The following is a 20,365-nucleotide window of genomic DNA, read 5'->3' as shown; positions in this document are numbered from 1 at the left end:
ATCTCTTCAAATATTTTCTCAAACCGTTTTCTTTTCTCTTCTTCTTCTGGGACCCCTCTAATGGGAATGTTGGTGCATTTAATGTTGTCCCAGAGGTCTCTGACACTGTCCCCAATTCTCTTCATTCTTTTTTCTTTATTCTGCTCTGTGGTAGTTATTTCTACTATATTATTGTCCAGGTACTTATCCATTCTTCTGCCTCAGTTATTCTGCTATTGATTCCTTCTAGAGGATTTTAAATTTTATTTATTGTGTTGTTCATCATTTATTTGCTCTTTAGTTCTTCTAGGTCCTTGGTAAACGTTTCTTGTATTTTCTCCATTCTATTTGCAAGATTTTGGATCATCTTGACTATCATTACTCTGAATTCTGTTTCAGGTAGACTGCCTATTTCCTCTTCATTTGATTGGTCTGGTGGGTTTTTACCTCTTTCCTTCATCTGCTGTGTATTTCTCTGTCATCTCATTTTGCTTAACTTACTGAGTTTGGGGGTCCCCTTTTCATAGGCTGCACATTAGTAGTTCTCATTGTTTTTGGTGTCTGTCCCAAGGGGCTGAGGTTGGTTCAGCTGGTTTTGTTGGCTTCTTTGTCGAGGGGACTGGTGTCTGTGTTCTTGTGGGTGGGACTGAATCTTGTCTTTCTTGTGGGCAAGGCCACATCCGGTGGTGTGTTTTGGGGTGTCTGTGAACTTAGTATGATTTTTTTGGCAGGCTCTCTGCTAATGGGTCAGGTTGTGTTCCTGTCTTGCTAGTTGTTTGGTATGGGGTGTCCAGCACTGGAGCTTGCTGGCCATTTGGTGGAGCTGGGTCATAGTGCTGAGACAGAGATCTCTGGGAGAGCTCTCGCCAATTGATATTATGTGGGGCTGGGAGGTCTCTGGTGGTCCACTGCCCTGGACTCGGCTCTCCTATCTTGGAGGCTCAGACCTGACACCTGGCCGGAGAAACAAGACCCTGTCAGCCACAAAGCTCAGAAGAAAAGGAAGAAAAAAACGGAAGAAAAAGAATAAATTAAAAGAATAATAATAAAATTTAAAAAATAATAATTGAAAAAAGAGAGGAACCAAACCAATAAACAAATCTACCAATGATAACAAGCACTAAAAACTAAACTAAACTAAACTAAGATAAACATGATAATCAGAAACAGATAGCCAAGCCCGAGTCTACAGTTGCTCCCAAAGTCCACTGCTTCAATTTTGGGAACATTCGTTGTCTATTCAGGTATTCCATGGATGTAGGGTATATCAAGTTGATTGTGGGAATTTAATCTGCTGCTCCTGAGGCTGCATGGAGAAATTTCCCATTATCTTCTTTGTTTGCAGAGCTCCTGGGGTTCAGTTTTGGTTCTGGCCCTGCCTCAGCGTGTAGGTTGCCCTCAGGTGTCTGCTACCCACCCAGACAGGAGGGGGTCAAAGCAGCAGATGATTAGGTCTTCCTTGCTCTTTCAGGCTGGGGAGAGGGATCGGTACGGTAGTCATAACTGGAATGCAGGGCAAGTCTGTGGCAACAGAGGCTGGCGTGAGATTGCAACAGCCTGAGGCATGCCGCATGTTCTCCTGGGGAAGTTGTCCCTGGATCTTGGGACCCTGGCAGTGGCATTCTGCATAGGCTCCTGGGGGCCGGCGGGGAGGATGTGGGTAGTGACCTGTGCTTGCACATGGGATTCTTGGTGGCTGCAGCAGCTGTGTTAGCCTTTCATGCCCATCTCTGGGGTATGAGCTGATAGCTGCAGCTCACGCCCGTCCCTGGAGCTCACTTAGGTGGTGCTCTGCCTTCTGTGGGCACAAGGGGAAGGAATCCCTTCTCTTCATGCACCCCGAAGCAATGGTCTCTTTCCTCTTCGGCAGGTCCAGAGCTCTTCCCAGACTCCCTTCTGGCTAGCTGTGGCACACTAGCCCCCTTCAGGCTGTCTTCACGCAGCCAACCTCAGTCCTCTCCCTGGGATCTGACCTCCAAAGCCCGAGTCTCACCTCCCAACCCCCACCCACCCTGGTGGGTTAGCAGACAAGCATCTCAGGCTGGTGAGTTCCTGTTGGCACTGATCGTCTGTGCGGGAGTCTCTCCACTTTGCCCTCTGCACCCCTCTTGCTGTGCTCTCCTCTGTGGCTCCAGTTTCCCCCCACTCACCCTCTGTCTCCGCCAGTGAAGTGGCTTCCTAGTGTGTGGAAACTTTTCCTCTTTCACAGCTCCCTCCCAGAGGTGCAGGTCCCATCCCTATTCTTTTGTTTCTGTTTTTTCTTTTGCCTACCCAGGTATGTGGGTATTTTCTTGCCTTTTGGGAAGTCTGAGGTCCTTAGCCAGAATTCAGTAGGTGTTCTTTAGGAGTTGTTCCACATGTAGATATATTTTTGATGTATTTGTGGGGAGGAAAGTGATCTCCACGTCTTACTCCTCTGCCATCTTGAAGGTTCCTCTGGCTCAAATTTTTGAGAGAAGTGTCTAATTTCCATGACTCTTTAATCAGCTGCTTCTGGGGTAACCTGGTACAGTAAATATGGTTATGTAGGTCCTACCCTTTCTTTATCAGGTATTGGGAGTTGGTAGGAATCTATGCAGTTGCAAGGAAGGAGGGTGTAGGCTGGGCAGACACTCCAAAATATGTGTAACCGATGGATTTGAGTGAGGAGAGTGAAAGCAAGTAGATCTTTAAGGAGGCTATTGTAATAGTCTAAACAAGGGATAAACAGTGGTAGTGATAGGGGTGGAAGAGAAAGGAGTGAATCAAGAGCCAGGATCAGGACAGAATTTAAAAACTGATCACATGGAAAATTGTGGGTGGGGGGCTTAGAAAGAAATGATTCAAAGATATCTCTGAAGTTTCCATGCTATAGGCTAGGAAAATGCCTTTTATAGTTTCATAAAACATTAGAGGTTGGGAGGTCTAATTCACTCTCCCTTTACAACTGAGACCAGAGTGAAAAATGACTTGTCTCGAATAACAGTCAATTAGTGGCAGAGTAGGGAATTAAGAGTCAGGGAATTTAGATTTGGACAGGGGGTGGTGATAAAAATCTGGACCTTGGTGGGGTGGAGTGGTACTCCAAGATTCCCAAGGAAATGGACAAGAACAATATAGCATGAGAAGAGTTAAAGATGCAAATGAATGACACCTGTGTTAGTAAAGGAACGATGGAAGAGTAAGTAAATTGGGCCCTGAATGGTAAAAGATGAAGCAGAATCTGGTCAGGACTAGGGCTAGCGGTAGTTAGGTAGGTATAGAACGTGAAAGAAATCTAGTTAGTTGGGAACCAAGAACAGTCTAAATAGGAGGCTCATTAGTCATCAGTGGTAGTATGAGTCAAAAGCCAGATCTGCATGGTCAGCCAGCTGGTTGGCAGCAACTGAATGGAAGTCAGGTACTACCATTAGCACAACAAACAGGGAGGAAAAAAGGTTTTGTTGGAGAAAATAATTAATTTGCCCTATTATCCATTTTGACATTGGGGTACTAACAAGAAATTCAGGTAGAAATGTCCTGCAGGCCACTGGAAATGTGGGAGTAGAGCTTAGAAATGTGATCTGAGCCAGAGTCATGTCTGTCTATGTATCTATCTATGTGTCTATCTATCTATGTATCTATCTATGTAACTATGTATCTATGTATCTATCTTTCTATCTGATGAACCTGCTAAGGCTGACACTATAGAGAGAAGGAAAGAATTTTCAATAGAAGTAGCCTTATATTTGGTGGGAGGTGGGAGGATCTCAAAACAAGGCCATTTGTCTTGGACAGAGAAGCAATTTCACTGCCACTGGAAATTCTGGGAAACTAAATTTTATCATGCTTTGGTGACACACTAGAACTGTTATACAACAGTTATACAATGAATCTCTCAATACTTGTTTACAATAGGTAGGCACAAATCGATCTTTTTTTTTCCTTTGGCTGCACAGAGTGGCATGCGGAATCTTAGTTCCCTGACCAGGAATCGAACCCGTGCCCCCTGCAGTGGAAGTGCAGAGCCCTAACCACTGGACATCTAGGGAATTCCCAAATAGACCTTTTTTTTTAAAAGACAAATAGACACAAATAAACCTTTCTTTTAAAGGCAACCCCCCCCCACAAAAAAACAACAAAAATCTTACCAATAATTATGGACTTTTTCAGGAACTACTTTTTCTCTGAAGCATTATTTCAATAATTATGACTCTGAGGGGGCGTCTATTACATGAGTGTATGTTTACTAAAACATACAGTAAAAGCATTTATATGTAGAAGACATGAGGCAGTAAAATTAGGATAAAAGGTCTGAGTAAGCAGAAACTAGTAACCCTAAAAAAAAGTTAATCATAGAAGTTGGAGATAGAGTAGCCAAACCAAAATAATGACAATTTAGAGAGCACAGAGCCAAAGATGTTTCCTGTTGAGACTACAATGTGATAGTCTAGTAGTGAAGTTGTGTAGTATCCTGAACAGCATCAGTATCAGAGACAGTATCAGCAACAGTATCAGAGACCAAGCTATGTAGCTTAGATAACTTTCTTATTAACATGAATAGTCTTATAACAATTCCTTTTAATTATCAGACAAAGCTTAGAATAACAACCCTTTATTACTTAAGTTTGCTTAAATGTGTCTTTGACTTCAGCAACCTAAAAGAACTTACTAACATGACACTTTTTGTTTGTCTGGTAGGTGATTGGGTAGGAAAGAGGAAGGGAAGAAACGAAGAAGGAGGCATTAAACCACATGCAGGGTTCCCAAAGGGGATGTGTGTGTGTGTGTGTCTAAAATCAGCAGATGAAACAAAATAGGAAGAACTGGAGAAAACAGAAAACATGAGCATGAATATGATATAACTATATATATTTATATATTTAAAATAAAGTAAGATTTTAAATAATCAATAAAGGCTATAATGAAAGAATAAGAACAAGAGTACTTAGAAAACAATTATAACTTTAAGAAGCAACTACTGAATTCAACAAATGGGTTAAACAGCAGCTTAGATATATCTTAAGAGAGACTTAGTGAGCCAGAAAAGAATCTTACCTAGATTGTAACATAGAGAGACAAAGACATGGGAAATGTGAGTGACATGGTGAATAATTGTTGCATAGGAGCTGGGAGAATGAGAGAAAGTAATATGGGAAGAAATAATGTCTGATATTTCCAGGATTGAAGAAATATTAAAGAAGTTCATTCTGTTTCATTAATGACCAATAAAAATTGAGTCACAACCAAACACATCACAATTAAACATCAATGAGAGGAAAATCTGAAAGGTAACAAGATAAAGAAAAGGACCAACTATAAAATAATGACAATTAGACTTTTCCTCAACCATAATAGATGTCAAGAGACAATGGAATAATATCTTCAAAGTATTAAGTGAAAATAACTATAAACCTGTTGATTCTATACACAACTAAATTATCATTTAAAAGTTAGGGCAAAATAAAGACAGATTTAAACAAAGTATGAGAATGTATCTCTCATAGATCTTCACTGAAATATCTCAAAATAGGTACTTGGGTATGAAGGAAACTGCTCAGAAAGGAGTGGGAATTGTAGCTAAGGGAAAAAAAAGTAAACATGTTGATATATCCAAATAAGCACTAACTGTGAAGACTACTAACTAGGAAAGATCATTTTTTTTTTGTTAATTCTTAGAAGATGAAAGTTTTGTCTTATTCATGTGACTTCATTAGTGCCTAGCACAAAGTGGACTCACAACAAACACTGATGATTAAATTAATATATAATGTATATATGAAACAGATGTCTCATCTCAATGTTAGTTCAAATTCTCTGCTTTGCTAATGAAGAAATTGAAAATATAGAAGACTGACCCAGTATTGTATGGCATATTGAACCCAATTCACCCTTTAGAGAACAGGAAAGATATTACAAGTGACAAAAAAATTATTGTAGTTTCTCTTTTCATTGTAGGCCTGAGTCTACCTAACAATAGAAACTGTCTATATACTGAAGAAATTAGTTGGTTATAAGACTCCTATTAGTTGTCTCTAATGTCACCTATTTTCTAAATATCATAAAAACTATAAAGAAATGGACATTAATTTATTCATTCAAGAAATATTAACTGAACATGTATTATAAGCCAAATACTATATTAGGTCTTGAGGACCAGGCAATAAAGAAGGTATATCTAATCTTAGCTCTTATAGAGTTAATAGTCCAGGTGATAAGAAAGTTATAAAATGGATAATTTTACATTAGAATAATGTAGGAAGTCAGTAAATATTTCCTATTGCTTACTGAGTGCTATATGCAGATGGGTACTACATACAAATGTAAAGGGAAATTATCTCTTCTCCAGTTTATAATATGGTAGCAGTGATTCCAAGTAATAAAAAATATGTGAAGCATCATATAGCCACACAAACATTAAAGCGATAAAATAAATTAAAATGTTTGGAAAATGGCAAAACTGCTAATATTCATAACAAAAATAAAGGGATGAGGGAAAGATAAGAACATATGAAAAGTTAGTATAGATTCCTAGTATTTTCAATTCAAGGAATACCTTTTCCAAATATTCTATAATATCTCAATGTTTGCACAAAGAAAAAGATATCACAGAAAATAAGTTTGAAGTATTATTATTAATTTTTAATTATGATTAAAGTTTGGAAATCAAAACTACTATTTCATTCACTATTTCTCCTCCCAGCCCTAGAAATATAATCGTTGATCTCTGTCAACCTATTAACATTTGGGGTTCTCTTTCTTTGACATTCTTTTGAGATGATATGAACATTTTAAACTCTGAAAATGAAAATAGATGCTTGTCTTCAAAGAATATTCCCAACATATAATCACTGACATCTGAAACTACTACTTTTAGGAATGGTGCTACACACTGTTGATCCTCTTAGTACTTTGGGGGTGAAGTAAAGACTTGTTATTATACTTACAAGATATCGAGACAACATCTGAATCATGTCAATCTCAGAAACAAAATGGTAATACAATTAATATATAAGACTGCTTGATCTTGTTTCTCAAATAGAGAGCTCTCATATTTACCACCAAATTCTTAAAACTGCTCAATAACTAGTTACAGGAACAAATAACATTTCTTCTTCTTCTTCCTCTTCCTTTTCTTTTTTCTTTTTCTTTTTTTAAATTAATAGAGAGAAGGACAAAATGGCCAGGCTATTCATATGCATCCTTACAAAATTAATACCAATGGGAAAACCGCTATAATACCAGCATATCACTTTGATTTTCACTTGCAGAAGCATACAAAGTATAAAATAATAAGAAATGGAGTAATGAGGTAAAAGGATGCATTTCTCTTCTCTTGTCCCATAGAAGCAGTTTGAAATTCAGCTATAATCAGGAAAACCTAGAGGGCCTGGTTATTCTAAAATAAGAATCTGACCCAATTCAAGGTCACATTTAGGATAGAAGATCCCAAGATAATGGAGAATCCCAGGGATTTGAAATGTGTTGGGTCCTGGGATAGGACCCTCAATTGCCTGTCTTCTATTCCTCGCAGCCCTCTGAAATCCTACCTGCTTCTTCATTTATTTGTTCATTGATTTTTTTCATTTCTGTAATTAATAAGTTTCTACTGCGGGCCAGGGTCTTTTCTATAAACAGCCATCACTCTCCCCCTAAAAGGCCCAACTCAAACGTCTCTTTGTCTATAACTTCTACCCAAACCCTCCCCTCAATAACTCAAACCTTCTCAGCACATCAAAATCAGTTGTTCCCTTCTCTGGATTTCCATACATTTTTGTTCTTGACTCTGTTATACATAGCATTTATTACAGGATGACAGAGTGAGTTGCTTATATGACTTTCCTATATGAGTGTGTGAGATCCTGGAAGACTGCTATTAGCATTCTCCAGCAGCAATTCATGCTGTACCTTAATCATAAGAAAGATATTTAGAGTAGTGTCATAAATAAGAGCACAGGGTCTAGAGTGAGATTACTAGCTTTCAATTCCAGTTCCACTTGACAAGAGACAAGTTATCTAGCCTCTTTGTGCTTCAGTTCCTCATCTGTAAAATGGGGATAAAAACAGTACTCGCCTTATGGGTAGTTGTGAGGAATGAGTTAACACTGGAAAATAATTTAGGATAGTACTAGTACTTGTTCAAAAAGTGTGAGCTAGCACTATTACTATTAAATTATGGTTGGGCCACAGTCACTTGGGATTGGCATTTCCTGCTCCCTACTTGGTACTTCAAACTGAGGATAGCTAGATTTTTTAGGAGAAAGATTTTAAGGTTTTATTCTTTCTTTTTATTTTTTTCACATGTCATTTCATTCTCTTTTAAGTTGGACTTCTTGTACAGAATGTCTCTTGGAAAGATTACTTATTAAAATAAGAAATAAGTTTACTGGGCAGAGTAGAAAGACATGCACTCACTCCCTCTTGTGAGAGCACTGGAATCACAACAAGCTGCTGAACAACTATCGACAGGAAGACACTGGAACTCACCAAAACAGACACCCCACATCCAAAGATAAAGGAGAAGCTGCAATGAGACTGTAGGAGAGGTGCAATCACAGTGAAATCAAATCCCATAACAGCTGGGTGGGTGACTCACAAACTGGAGAACAAGTATACCACAGAAGTCTACCCAATGGAGTGAAGGTTCTGAGCCCCATGTCAGGCTTCCCAACCTGGGGTTCCAGCAACAGGAGGAGGAATTCTCAGAGAATCAGATGTTGAAGGCTAGCTGGATTTGACTGCAGGACTTTGACAGGTCTGGGGGAAACAGAGACTCCACTCTTGGAGGGCACACACAAAGTAGTGTGTGCATCAGGACCCAGGGGAAGGAGCAGTGACCCCATAGGAGACTGAACCAGACCTCCTGCTAGTGTTGGAGGGTCTCCTGCAGAGGCAGGGGGTGGCTGTGGTTCACCGTGGGGACAAGAACACTGGCAGCAAAAGCTCTGGGAAATACTCCTTGGTGTGAGCCCTCCTGGAGTCTGCTATTAGCCCCACCAAAGGGCCTGTAGCTACAATGCTGGGTTGCCTCAGGCCAACCAACCAACAGGGAGGGAACTCAGCTCCACCCATCAGCAGATAAATGGATTAAAGTTTTACTGAGCTCTGTCCACCAGAGGCACACCCAGCTCTACCCACCAGCAGTCCCTCACAACAGGAAGCTTGCATAAGCCTCTTAGATAGCCTCATCCACCAGAGGGCAGACAGCAGAAGCAAGAACTATAATCCTGCGGCCTGTGGAATGAAAACCATGTTCACAGAAAGACAGACAAAATGAAAAGGCAGAGGATTGTGTACCAGATGAAGGAACAAGATAAAATCCCAGAAAAACAACTAAATGAAGTGGAGATAGGCAACCTTCCAGAAAAAGAATTCAGAATAATGACAGTGAAGATGATCCAGGACCTCAGAAAAAGAATGGTGGCAAAGATTGAGAAGATGCAAGAAATGTTTAATAAAGAGCTAGAAGCATTAAAGAACAAACACCTAGAAAAATTAAAGAACAAACAAACAGATGAACAATACAATAACTGAAATGAAAAATACACTAGAAGGAATCAATAACAGAATAACTGAGGAAGAAGAACAGTAAATGACCTGCAAGACAGAATGGTAGAATTTACTGCCATGGAACAGAATAAAGAAAAAAGAATGAAAAGGAATGAAGACAGCCTAAGAGACCTCTGGGACAATGTTAAACGCATCAACATTCATATTATAGGGGTCCCAGAAGGAGAAGAGAGAGAGAAAGGACCCAAGAAAATATTTGAAGAGATTACAGTCAAAAACTTCCCTAACATGGGAAAGGAAACAGCGACCCAAGTCCAGGAAGTGCAGAGAGTTCCAGGCAGAATAAACCCAAGGAGAAATATGCTGAGACACATACTAATCAAACTGACAAAAATTAAAGACAAAGAAAAATTGTTAAAAGCAACAAGGGAAAAACAAAAAATAACATACAAGGGAACTTGCATAAAGTTGATAGCTGATTTCTCAGCAGAAACTCTACAACCCAGAAGGAAGTGGCATGACATATTTAAAGTGATGAAAAGGAAGTCCTACAACCAAGAATACTCGACCCAGCAAGAATGTCACTCAGATTCGACAGAGAAATCAAAGCTTTACAGACAAACAAAAGATAAGAGAATTTAGTACCACCAAACCAGCTCTACAACAAATGCTAAAGGAACTTTTCTAAGTGGGAAACACAAGAGAAGAAAAGGACCTGCAAAAACAAACACAACACACTTAAGAAAATGGTAACAGGAACATATATATTGATAATTTCCTTGAATGTGAATGAATTAATGCTCCAACCAAAACACACAGGCTCATTGAATGGATACAAAAAAAAAAGACTATACATATGCTGTCTACAAGAGAACCGCTTCAGACCTAGGGACACATACAGACTGAAAGTGAGGGGATGGAAGAAGATATTCCATGCAAATGGAAATCAAAAGAAAGCTGGAGTAGCAATACTAATATCAGAAAAAAGAGTCTTTAAAATAAAGAATGTTACAAGAGACAAGGAAGGATACTATGTAATGATCAAGGGATCAATCCAAGAAGAAGATACAAAAATTATAAATATATATGCACCCAACATAGGAGCACCTCAATATATAAGGCAACGGCTAACAGCTATAAAAGAGAAAATTGACAGTAACACAATAATAGTGGGGGACTTTAACACCTCACTTACACCAATGGACAGATGATACAGACAGAAAATTAATAAGGAAACATAAACTTAAATGACAATAGACCAGACAGATTTAACAGACATTTATAGGACATTCCATCTGAAAATAGCACAACATACTTTCTTCTCAAGTGTACATGGAACATTCTGCAGGATAGGTCACATCTTGGGTCACAAATCAAGCCTTGGTAAGTTTAAGAAAACTGAAATCATATCAAGCATCCTTTGCAACTACAACGCTATGAGATTAGAAATAAATTACAGGGGAAAAAATGCAAAAATCACAAACACATGGAGGCTAGACAATAACTAAATAAGAAAGAGATCATTGAAGAAATCAAAGAGGAAATTGAAAAATACCTAGAGACAAATTAAAATGAAAATACAATAATCCAAAACCTATGGGAGGCAGCAAAAGCAGTTCTAAGAGGGAAGTTTATAGCACTTCAAGCTCACCTCAAGAAACAAGAAAAATCTGAAATAAACAATCTAACCTTACACCTAAAGGAACTAGAGAAAGAAGAACAAACAAAACCCAGTTAGTAGAAGGAAAGAAATCATAAAGATCACAGCAGAAATAAATGAAATGGAAACAAAGAAAACAATAGAAAAGATCAATAAAACTAAAAGCTGGTTCTTTGAGAAGATAAACAAAATTGATAAACCGTTAGCCACAATCATCAAGAAAAAGAGAAAGAAGACTCAAATCAAAAGAATTAGAAATGAAAAACAAGAAGTTACAATGGACACCGCAGAAATACAAAGCATCATAACAGACTACTACAAGCAACTCTATGCCAATAAAATGGACAACCTGGAAGAAATGGACAAATTCTTAGAAAGGTATAGCCTTCCAAGACTGAAGAAACAGAAAATATGAACAGACCTATCACAAGTAATGAAACTGAAACTATGATTAAAAATCTTCCAGCAAACAGAAGTACAGGACCAGATGGGCTTCACAGGTGAATTCTATCAAACATTTAGAGAAGCGCTAACAACCATCCTTCTCAAACTCTTCCAAAAAATTGCAAAGGAAGTAACACTCCCAAACTCATTCTACGAAGCCACAATCACCCTGATACCAAAACCAGATAAAGATACTACAAAAAAAGAAAATGACAGACCAATATCATTGATGAAAATAGATGCAAAATTCCTCAACAAAATAGTAGCAAACAGAATCCAATGAAACATTAAAAGGGTCATACAACATGCAATCAGAGAAGAAAAAGAAATAAAAGGAATACAAACTGGAAAAAAAGAAGTAAAGCTGTCACTGTTAGCAGATGACATGATACTATACATAGAGAATCCTAAATATGCCATGAGAAAACTACTAGAGCTAATCAATGAATTTGGTAAAGTAGCAGGATGCAAAATTAATGCACAGAAATCTCTTGTATTCCTATATACTAATGATAAAAAATTTGTAAGAGAAATTAAGGAAACAATCCCATTCACCTCTGTAACAAAAAGAATAAAATACCTAGGAATAAACCTACCTAAGGAGGTAAAAGACCTGTACTCAGAAAACTATAATACACTGATGAAAGAAATCAAAGATGACAGAAAGCAATGGAGAGATACCATGTTCTTGGTTTGCTGGTGTGGAGAAAAGGGAACCCTCTTTGCACTGTTGGTGGGAATGTAACTTGACACGGCCACGATGGAGAACAGTATGGAGGTTCCTTAAAAAACTAAAAATAGAATTACCATATGACCCAGCAATCCCATTACTGGGCATATACCCAGAGAAAACCATAATTCAAAAAGACACATGCACCCCAATGTTCACTGCAGCACTATTTACAATAGTGCCAGCTCATGGAAGCAATCTAAATGCCCACTGACAGTCGAATGGATAAAGAAGATGTGGTACATATATGCAATGGAATATTACTCAGCCATACAAAGGAACGAAATTGGGTCATTTGTAGAGACATGGATGGACCTAGAGACTGTCATTCAGAGTGAAATAAGTCAGAAAGAGAAAAACAAATATCGTATATTAACACATATATGTGGAATCTAGAAAAGTGGTACAGATGAACTGGTTTGCAAGGCAGAAATAGAGACATATATATAGAGAACAAATGTATGGACACCAAGGGGGAAAGGGAGGGGGTGGGGTGGTGTTGGGATGAATTGGGAGATTGGATTGACATATATACACTAATATGTATAAAATAGATAAATAATAATGACCTGTTGTATAAAAAATAAATAAATTAAGTTAAAAAAGAAAGAAATAAGTTTACTTATGAAATGTCATTGCTAAGTTAGTTGGCATGAAGTTACCATACCAATACACACACTATATAACAGATTGAATTGAAGAAATTTAAAATGACAGAAGAATAAGTGTACTATCATAGGCAGTAGCAATGACAACTATGACTCACTGGCAAGCCATCCAAATTCAGCTGTAGGCTTGACCATACCGTTCTCCACTAGAGTGATAATTGAACTCTGACATATTCATTTATTCCTTAATTATGGCAACGTTAATACAAAGAATGCTCTTTGGGGAAGATGGAGGAAGCAACATATAGGTTATTAAAACAGAAAAGGGATGGCAAACTAGTCTGATTAGCTTCATCAGGAAAAAGTTTATGTTCCACTAAAATTTGATAGCAATGCCCATTTCTTAATGAATGTTTTATTTTTTTATTTCAAAGGTTTCTCTCTGAATTAACAAAATTTTGCTGGGAAAAGATAGTGATTTCAAACACAAGTTGAGGCATGAGCCATCAATGCTACTGTGGAAAGATACACCTTATATTCACCAATGCAGAAAAAGATGATTATTCTTTCTAAAACCCACATAACCTCTAAGGGAAGAACAGCTTGGAATGAAGCAACCAGCCTATCACAGATCACACTACTTGGCTGTGGACAGGAATTCCAGGGTAGAAGACCACACTCAGGGTTCTAACTAGTGCACTTATTTGATCTCTGGATCACCCTAGTTCTGGATAGAGAAGAGAATAAAATGCTTACCAGTGTATTTACACTTTAAAATTCAGAGAACTTTCCAAATATCATCTCATTTATTGGTCATAGCAGTTACTAGTTATCCCTCTTTTCCAGATGAAAAAATAAGGATCAGAGAAGATAAGTGACTTATTTAAGTTCACAAAGCAAATAAATCGCAGAACCAGAAATAGAACTTCAGGATTTTTGGTTCCATGTCTTGGGGAGTCTCACCTATTCCTCACACTGCTTTAACTGATACTGAGGACTTTGATGCTTAGGTCTCCCACTCTTAACACCTAACAACTTACAATTTGTTTTCCTGAATTTTTATTTTACTCTGGCTGAGAACATATACATCTTTTTATTGATTTATTTGTTCAACAGGCATTCATTAAGCTCTGGCCATGTACCCAGTACATGAGTCAGAATAAAGGTTACATAAAAGTTTTAGTCAGGGAATAATGTCTATACATTTAATCAACAAGAATCAGATATGTCTAAGAAGCTTCCTCCTGTCGCCTTTTTCCCATTGAAAAATTGATAGTATAAGCCTTCTGTCACTGATAATCAATGGATTAATTATCTATTTTGTGAATTTGAATCTAAATCCCAATGACCTGAAAAGTGATCAGTATACTTCTTTGATTTTTGCATAAGCTTGGAAACTGCAAGTGAATTTCAATATTCATTTAAGTAAAATATAATTAGTAGGGTTATGTTTGCTAAATAACAATGATCATCATCATAAGTATTATTCACTTCCATTTCAAGATGAGAAAGATAAGGTCTAGAACTGTTCAAGTTTACACAGAAAGCAAACTGTAGAACCAGGACTTGAACTAAGATCTTCACATTAAACTAGATTTAATATAATAGTTAAGATTATTATTTTTTCAAGTTTATCACATACATTTATTTTGATCTAGGATGAATTCTAAATCATTTTGAAAATCATAAACAATTAAATGAAGTCTTCCATTTCACCTACTGAATTTAATATTAAATGACTTTTTTTTTCCTTGATGTATCCAGAGAATTGAAAGAGAAATGGAATACAGAATAGCTCTAATGAAATATGAACAGCTTATTAAGGAAAATAATCAGAATTTGTTATTCAAAGGGATATCCAGAACCAATACCATTTTTAAGCCTCCACAAATCAGATATATATTAATTCTGCAAAATCTAAAACCACAGCCATTTTGTCAAAATTAAGTGCATAAATTTCTTTCCTGAGGAGCTTGAGTATTTTTATATGTACCATTTCCCATCTTTAAAGATTCTTATTAGTAAAAATATTTTATCAGAGTTTTAGTTTTCTTCAGAGTATCCCAAAATTATAAGGGAGGGCAATGTGTGTTTTCTAATTTACCTGAGTACTTTAGTGTTAATGTTGTTAGACCATTTTGGTATGGGAGAGTAACTGTTTCCATTTCAACATAAAATGCACATAAAAATTTTTGAGACATATTAAATTCTTTATTCAAACTAAGCTTCAAAATCTGGTGTGTATTTTGCATATATGGCACCTCTCAATTTAGAGCAACCACATTTCAAGAGCTCCACAGACACAAGTGCCTAGTGGCAATTGTACTGGACAGTATAGATATAGAGGAAAAGATAAATAGTAAACAAGCAACAAGAACAGCATAAATGCTGTGACAGGCTAATACAGTGCTATGGGAGCAAAAAGAAGAGAATCTCAACTAATTTGTGTAGGACTGGAAAAAACTTCTAAAGGAAGTGACATTTCAACTAATCTCAAAAGGAAGAGCTGACATTAGCCACAGGAAAGGGTAGGTGTAGGGAACTTTAGTGAAGGGAACACTATATACAACACTGTATATGTGTTATTTATATGAAAATTCCTGGCTAGGAGTTCTGAATAGTGCATATAATCAGTGAAGTCCTCCAGGTTGTTTTTGGAATTACCTTACAAATTGCTGACTGGTAATTTACAAAGAAAGTCATGGTAGTTGTAGTTGTAAGTGTTCTATTCCATCCTAGAGCCCCAAACCTGTCTTCTGGAGCTCCCATGATCTGGAAGAATACTAGAACTGTAGTTATTTGTGCTAGCAAAAGGCACTAGGCTTTAGATTTTATACATACAGCTTAATCACTTTAATTATTATATAATTCCACTAAGTATATTGTGATTACAAGTGTGGTGGTCTTTCTTGTTCTGATAGATGATTAGCTTTTTGAAAGCAAAGGAAGTGATTTATATTTTTGTCCATACGTGGCTTTTACTATGTGTCAGGAACAGTGGCCTATTTCCCAAAGTGCTTGATAATATTGAACATGTTTAGTATGAATTTATTAAGAACCAGAGAAGACATTCAAATATAATCACTGCATATTATAGCCTGCTAAAATACATGTTTGTTAAATAAAGATATTGCTTAGGAACTGTATGGGGTTGAACAGTGTCTCCCATAGTTCATGTCCACCAGAAACCAGTGAGTGTGACTTTATTTAGAAATAGGAAATTTGCAGATATAATCAAATTAAGATGAGTATATACTGGATTAGGGTGGGCCCTATATCAAACATGACTGGTGTCCTTATAATAAGGGAAATGTGGACACAAAGACAGATGAACAGGGAGAACACCATGTGACGATGGAGGCAGAGACTTAGTGATACATCTACAAGCCAAGGATACCAAGGACTGCTGGCAACCACCAGAAGCTAGGAATAGTCAAGGAAGCTCTTCCCCCAGAGCCCTGCTGATACCTTGGTTTGGGACTTCTAGCCCCTAGAACTGTGGAAGAATAACTTTCTGTTGTTTTAAGCCACGTAGAATGTGGTACTTTGTTACAGCAGTACTATGGAACTAATATAGAAACCTTCTTGGGCCCTCCATTGCTTCCCATATTTCCTTATGAAGCAGCTCTCTTAAGAGACTTCTATTTAATGTACTTGACAGATTAATCCCTTTCTCTACTAAACAAATTGTATTCTACTATCTATAATTCCATATAGTCGTGCTCCCACCAAAAGAACTGTATGCCTACAGCCCAGAGCACTTATATTGTCAATACATAGTTCAATGAAATATCACATGAACTGGTGAAATATGAATGCAAAAGGAAAGACAGCTGCTGTTTCCATGAATACTAAGTTGGAGACTTTGGAAACTCTTTCCTTATAAAGGTGAGTCACATAAATATGCAATCAAATTAGATGTGGGTGAGGTAATTATTAAGACAAAAATAATGAAAATCTAGAAAATATGCTCATTCAGATTACTTTGTAAGTATCTTTAAATTCTTACTTCATTTTAATAAAAATAAAATTAGAGCTTATAGAATATATGCCATGGCATCATCAAAAAATCTACAAACAATAAATGCTGGGGAGAGTATGGAGAAAAGGGAACACTCTTGTACTGTTGGTGGAAATGTAAATTGATACAGCCACTATGGAGAACAGTATGGAGGTTCCTTAAAAAACTAAATATAGAACTACCATACGACCCAGCAATCCCACTACTGGGCATACACCCTGAGAAAACCATAATTCGAAAAGAGTCATGTATCACAATGGTCATTGCAGCTCTATTTACAATAGCCAGGACATTTAAGCAACCTAAGTGTCCATCAACAGATAAATGGATAAAGAAAATGTGACACATATATACAATGGAATATTACTCAGCAATAAAAAGGAACGAAATTGAGTTATTTGTAGTGAGGTGGATGGACTTAGAGTCTGTCAAACAGAGTGAAGTAAGTCAGAAAGAGAAAGACAAATACCATATGCTAACACATATATATGGAATCTAAAAAAAAAAATGTCATGAAGAACCTAGGGGTAAGACAGGAATAAAGACACAGACCTACTAGAGAATGGACTTGAGGATATGGGGAGGGGGAAGGGTGAGCTGTGAGAAAGTGAGAGAGTGGCATGGACATATGTAAAATAGATAGCTAGGGGGAAGCAGCTGCATAGCACAGGGAGATCAGCTCAGTGCTTTGTGACCACCTAGAGGGGTGGGATAGGGAGGGTGGGAGGGAGGGAGACGCAAGAGGGAACAGATATGGGATCATATGTATACGTATAACTGATTCACTTTGTTATAAAGCAGAAGCTAACACACCACTATAAAGCAATTATACTCCAATACAGATGTTAAAAATAAAATGAGTGTTTCTACCATAAGTACAAGTTTATTACCCCATGTTTTTATTCCATCACTTATTAGCCTGTAAGTTTCATGAACACAAAGGCTCTATCTGATTTGCTCCCCATTCTACCTTTAGTACTTGGTAAAATGCCTGGTATATAGCAGCCTCTTCCAAGATATTTTTTGAATAAATAAGCACAAAATGGAAAACCATTTTTTTCTGTTTTTCCCTTCTCCAAAGAATTATATTATCATCAATAAAGTTGTATTAAAATGGGCTGCTTTGAGCCTTAAAAATGGATTCATTATAGAGAACTCAATTTTTTAATGGCATTTACAAAAATTGGGTTTTATCTACATTTACATGAAAATTCTCATTTTTAGTATATCATTTTTCATAGCCCTAATATGCATTTCACATCATAATCCTTCTGAAAATACTTATGTACCTATTCTACATCTTCAAATAATTTCTATCTAATACCACAGTGTTATTTCCCCAAGTTTATAGATTAGGGTTCTGAGACAGAAAAGTTAGCTTAATTTCTTAAAGGCAGATTCCTAATGATGCCTCAAACTCATGAACTTCCAAATTCTAGATTAGCATTGAAATTGCCACTGTACTCTTGAGGAAATTGCTCACCCTTCCTGAGCCTTAGTTTCTTCAGTTATCAGATGAGGCTTTTTGACTTCATGATCTCTAGGATGTCCTCTACCCCAAGTCCTCATTTTCAGCACAGAAAATTCTGGATTTTCTTATCAATTAAAAAAAAAAAGTGACTTCTCACTGCTCTTCTTTCCAAAATGGGAGACAGAGAATATAGCTAGTTAAAGAATGACAGAAAGGATAAGGTGGAGACGTGTTAGTGAGTATGGAGTAGGAAGAAAGCAAGGGACAGAAGACAGGGTGAATGTGATGTCAGCCTGCTAGGATAAACGTTTTGGGGAAGAAAATCATGGAATATTTTATGCTCACATAACCTGCAAGGTTTTACTCGTACCTTCCTACAGGAATATCAGTGGTAAGTTGGAAGGGCTTTGAGGCCTTGAGGTATGTAGCTTAAAAAATTAAAGACTTGGTCAACTCTTAATAACTAAATAGAATACAGTTTTATTAAATTGTTATAAAATAGTTGCTACATGACCTCTAAATCTCAATCTGAGTGAATTTATAATTAAGTCTTATTCCTTAAACTATGTATGATAATAAGATAGAGGCAACTAATATTACATTCCTTTTACAAGATATACAAATATTCCTTTTTTCTACATCTTTAGCTACTTAAAGTAACTTAATAGGAACTACTAAAAAAATCTTATTACATTTGGTAAATAAAAATGATGTAGAGTTTCAGATGGTCCAACAAGATGAAGAATTTACCACTGGAATTCTGTTAAATAACTTCAGGAGTTATATTTTTGCCTTGAAAACTTTCATCATGGAACACAGCTGTGAAACAACTTTGGCTTCAGACAGAAAGGCTATAATAAAGCACCTCCTAGCTATACTTAGGTTCAAGAGGTTTATGGTGGTGAACAGCAGAAAAGATGAAATGTTTCAATAAGCCCCTCAGGCTGATTTAGTTAGCATTCACAAAGTGGAATAACCTATACATCACATACCCTTTGTTAGCTGGTTGTTTAGAATAGATGTATGAGTCACTGGATTTTATTTTAGCAGTTGGGCAATGCAATTCTCCTTTTGCCCAAAATATTAAAATGCAGAAATGTGAAACTAAGAGAGGTAATGTCATATCTTATACAGGATGCTTATCAACCACTGTAATGGATAGAGAAATTCTTCTGCTCTTGTCATTCCATGTTTTACCTTGGTAGGCACAAATGATAAATCACCTCATGCACAAAAATTTTCTATTATTAAACTAATCAGCAAACTACAGTATATTTTTAAAAATTGTGTGGGGGAGAGGTGTTGGAGGGGGGAAGCTTGCAAATCCAAAGAAAGGTGGCATAAGAGAAGGATAGGCAAGATTCTATCCTGCATGATTTCAAGTACAAATGAATCCCTCTGGGAGTTTGGGGGAATTCATATATATATATATATACACATAGATGTGTGTGTGTGTGTGTGTATGTATGTGTATATATATATATATATATATTTTTTTTTTTTTTTTTTTTCTCTCAGACACAGTTCAGAATTAATGAGGGTACCTGCAACGATGCTGGCAAGCTGCTGGGTTCTGGTGATGGGGTAGATGCTGCGTGCCTGAACGATTGCTGAAGCGATTTTCTTGGCGTGCTTCTCCTCCCCGTATGTTCTCAGGATGGATGCAAGTGCCTGTTGATCTAAAGCGTTCACAACATCAGCTGCGGTGGGCATGTCAGGGTACCTATGCAGAAGAAGAGCCAATTACTTCACTGACGTCAGTTTTCATGGACAAGAGGTGAAACTTCAGAGTACTGAGACATAAAGTCAGGCATACACACATAGTCTAAGAGGTCTTATGAGGTTTTTAAAGTCACAGACTGAAATCTTACACAAATGAAATAGATTTTCCATTTTAAATACCCATGATTATGGCAAGTGGGACTGCACGTGACATTCATTAAGGTCAAGGGCAGCAGAAAGTTAAAATGCTTTACTAGCCTTT

General features: G+C 37.1%; 1 protein-coding gene across 3 annotated transcripts in view; it reads right to left on the bottom strand.

Moving 5' to 3' along the window:
* The window catches only part of METTL15 (methyltransferase 15, mitochondrial 12S rRNA N4-cytidine), a 192,958-nt gene that overhangs the window by 22,946 nt on the left and 149,647 nt on the right, over positions 1–20,365 (bottom strand). For all 3 annotated transcript variants that reach the window (XM_024764741.1, XM_024764743.1, XM_024764742.1), the window contains one exon: positions 19,926–20,104. In XM_024764741.1, coding sequence (XP_024620509.1) covers positions 19,926–20,104 — 179 coding nt within the window. The remainder of the gene's footprint in view (positions 1–19,925; positions 20,105–20,365) is intronic.

Source organism: Neophocaena asiaeorientalis, unplaced genomic scaffold, assembly GCF_003031525.2.
Source record: "Neophocaena asiaeorientalis asiaeorientalis breed wild unplaced genomic scaffold, Neophocaena_asiaeorientalis_V1.1 scaffold230, whole genome shotgun sequence".
Lineage (NCBI taxonomy): Eukaryota > Metazoa > Chordata > Mammalia > Artiodactyla > Phocoenidae > Neophocaena > Neophocaena asiaeorientalis.
This window is presented reverse-complemented; position numbering and strand designations above follow the sequence as displayed.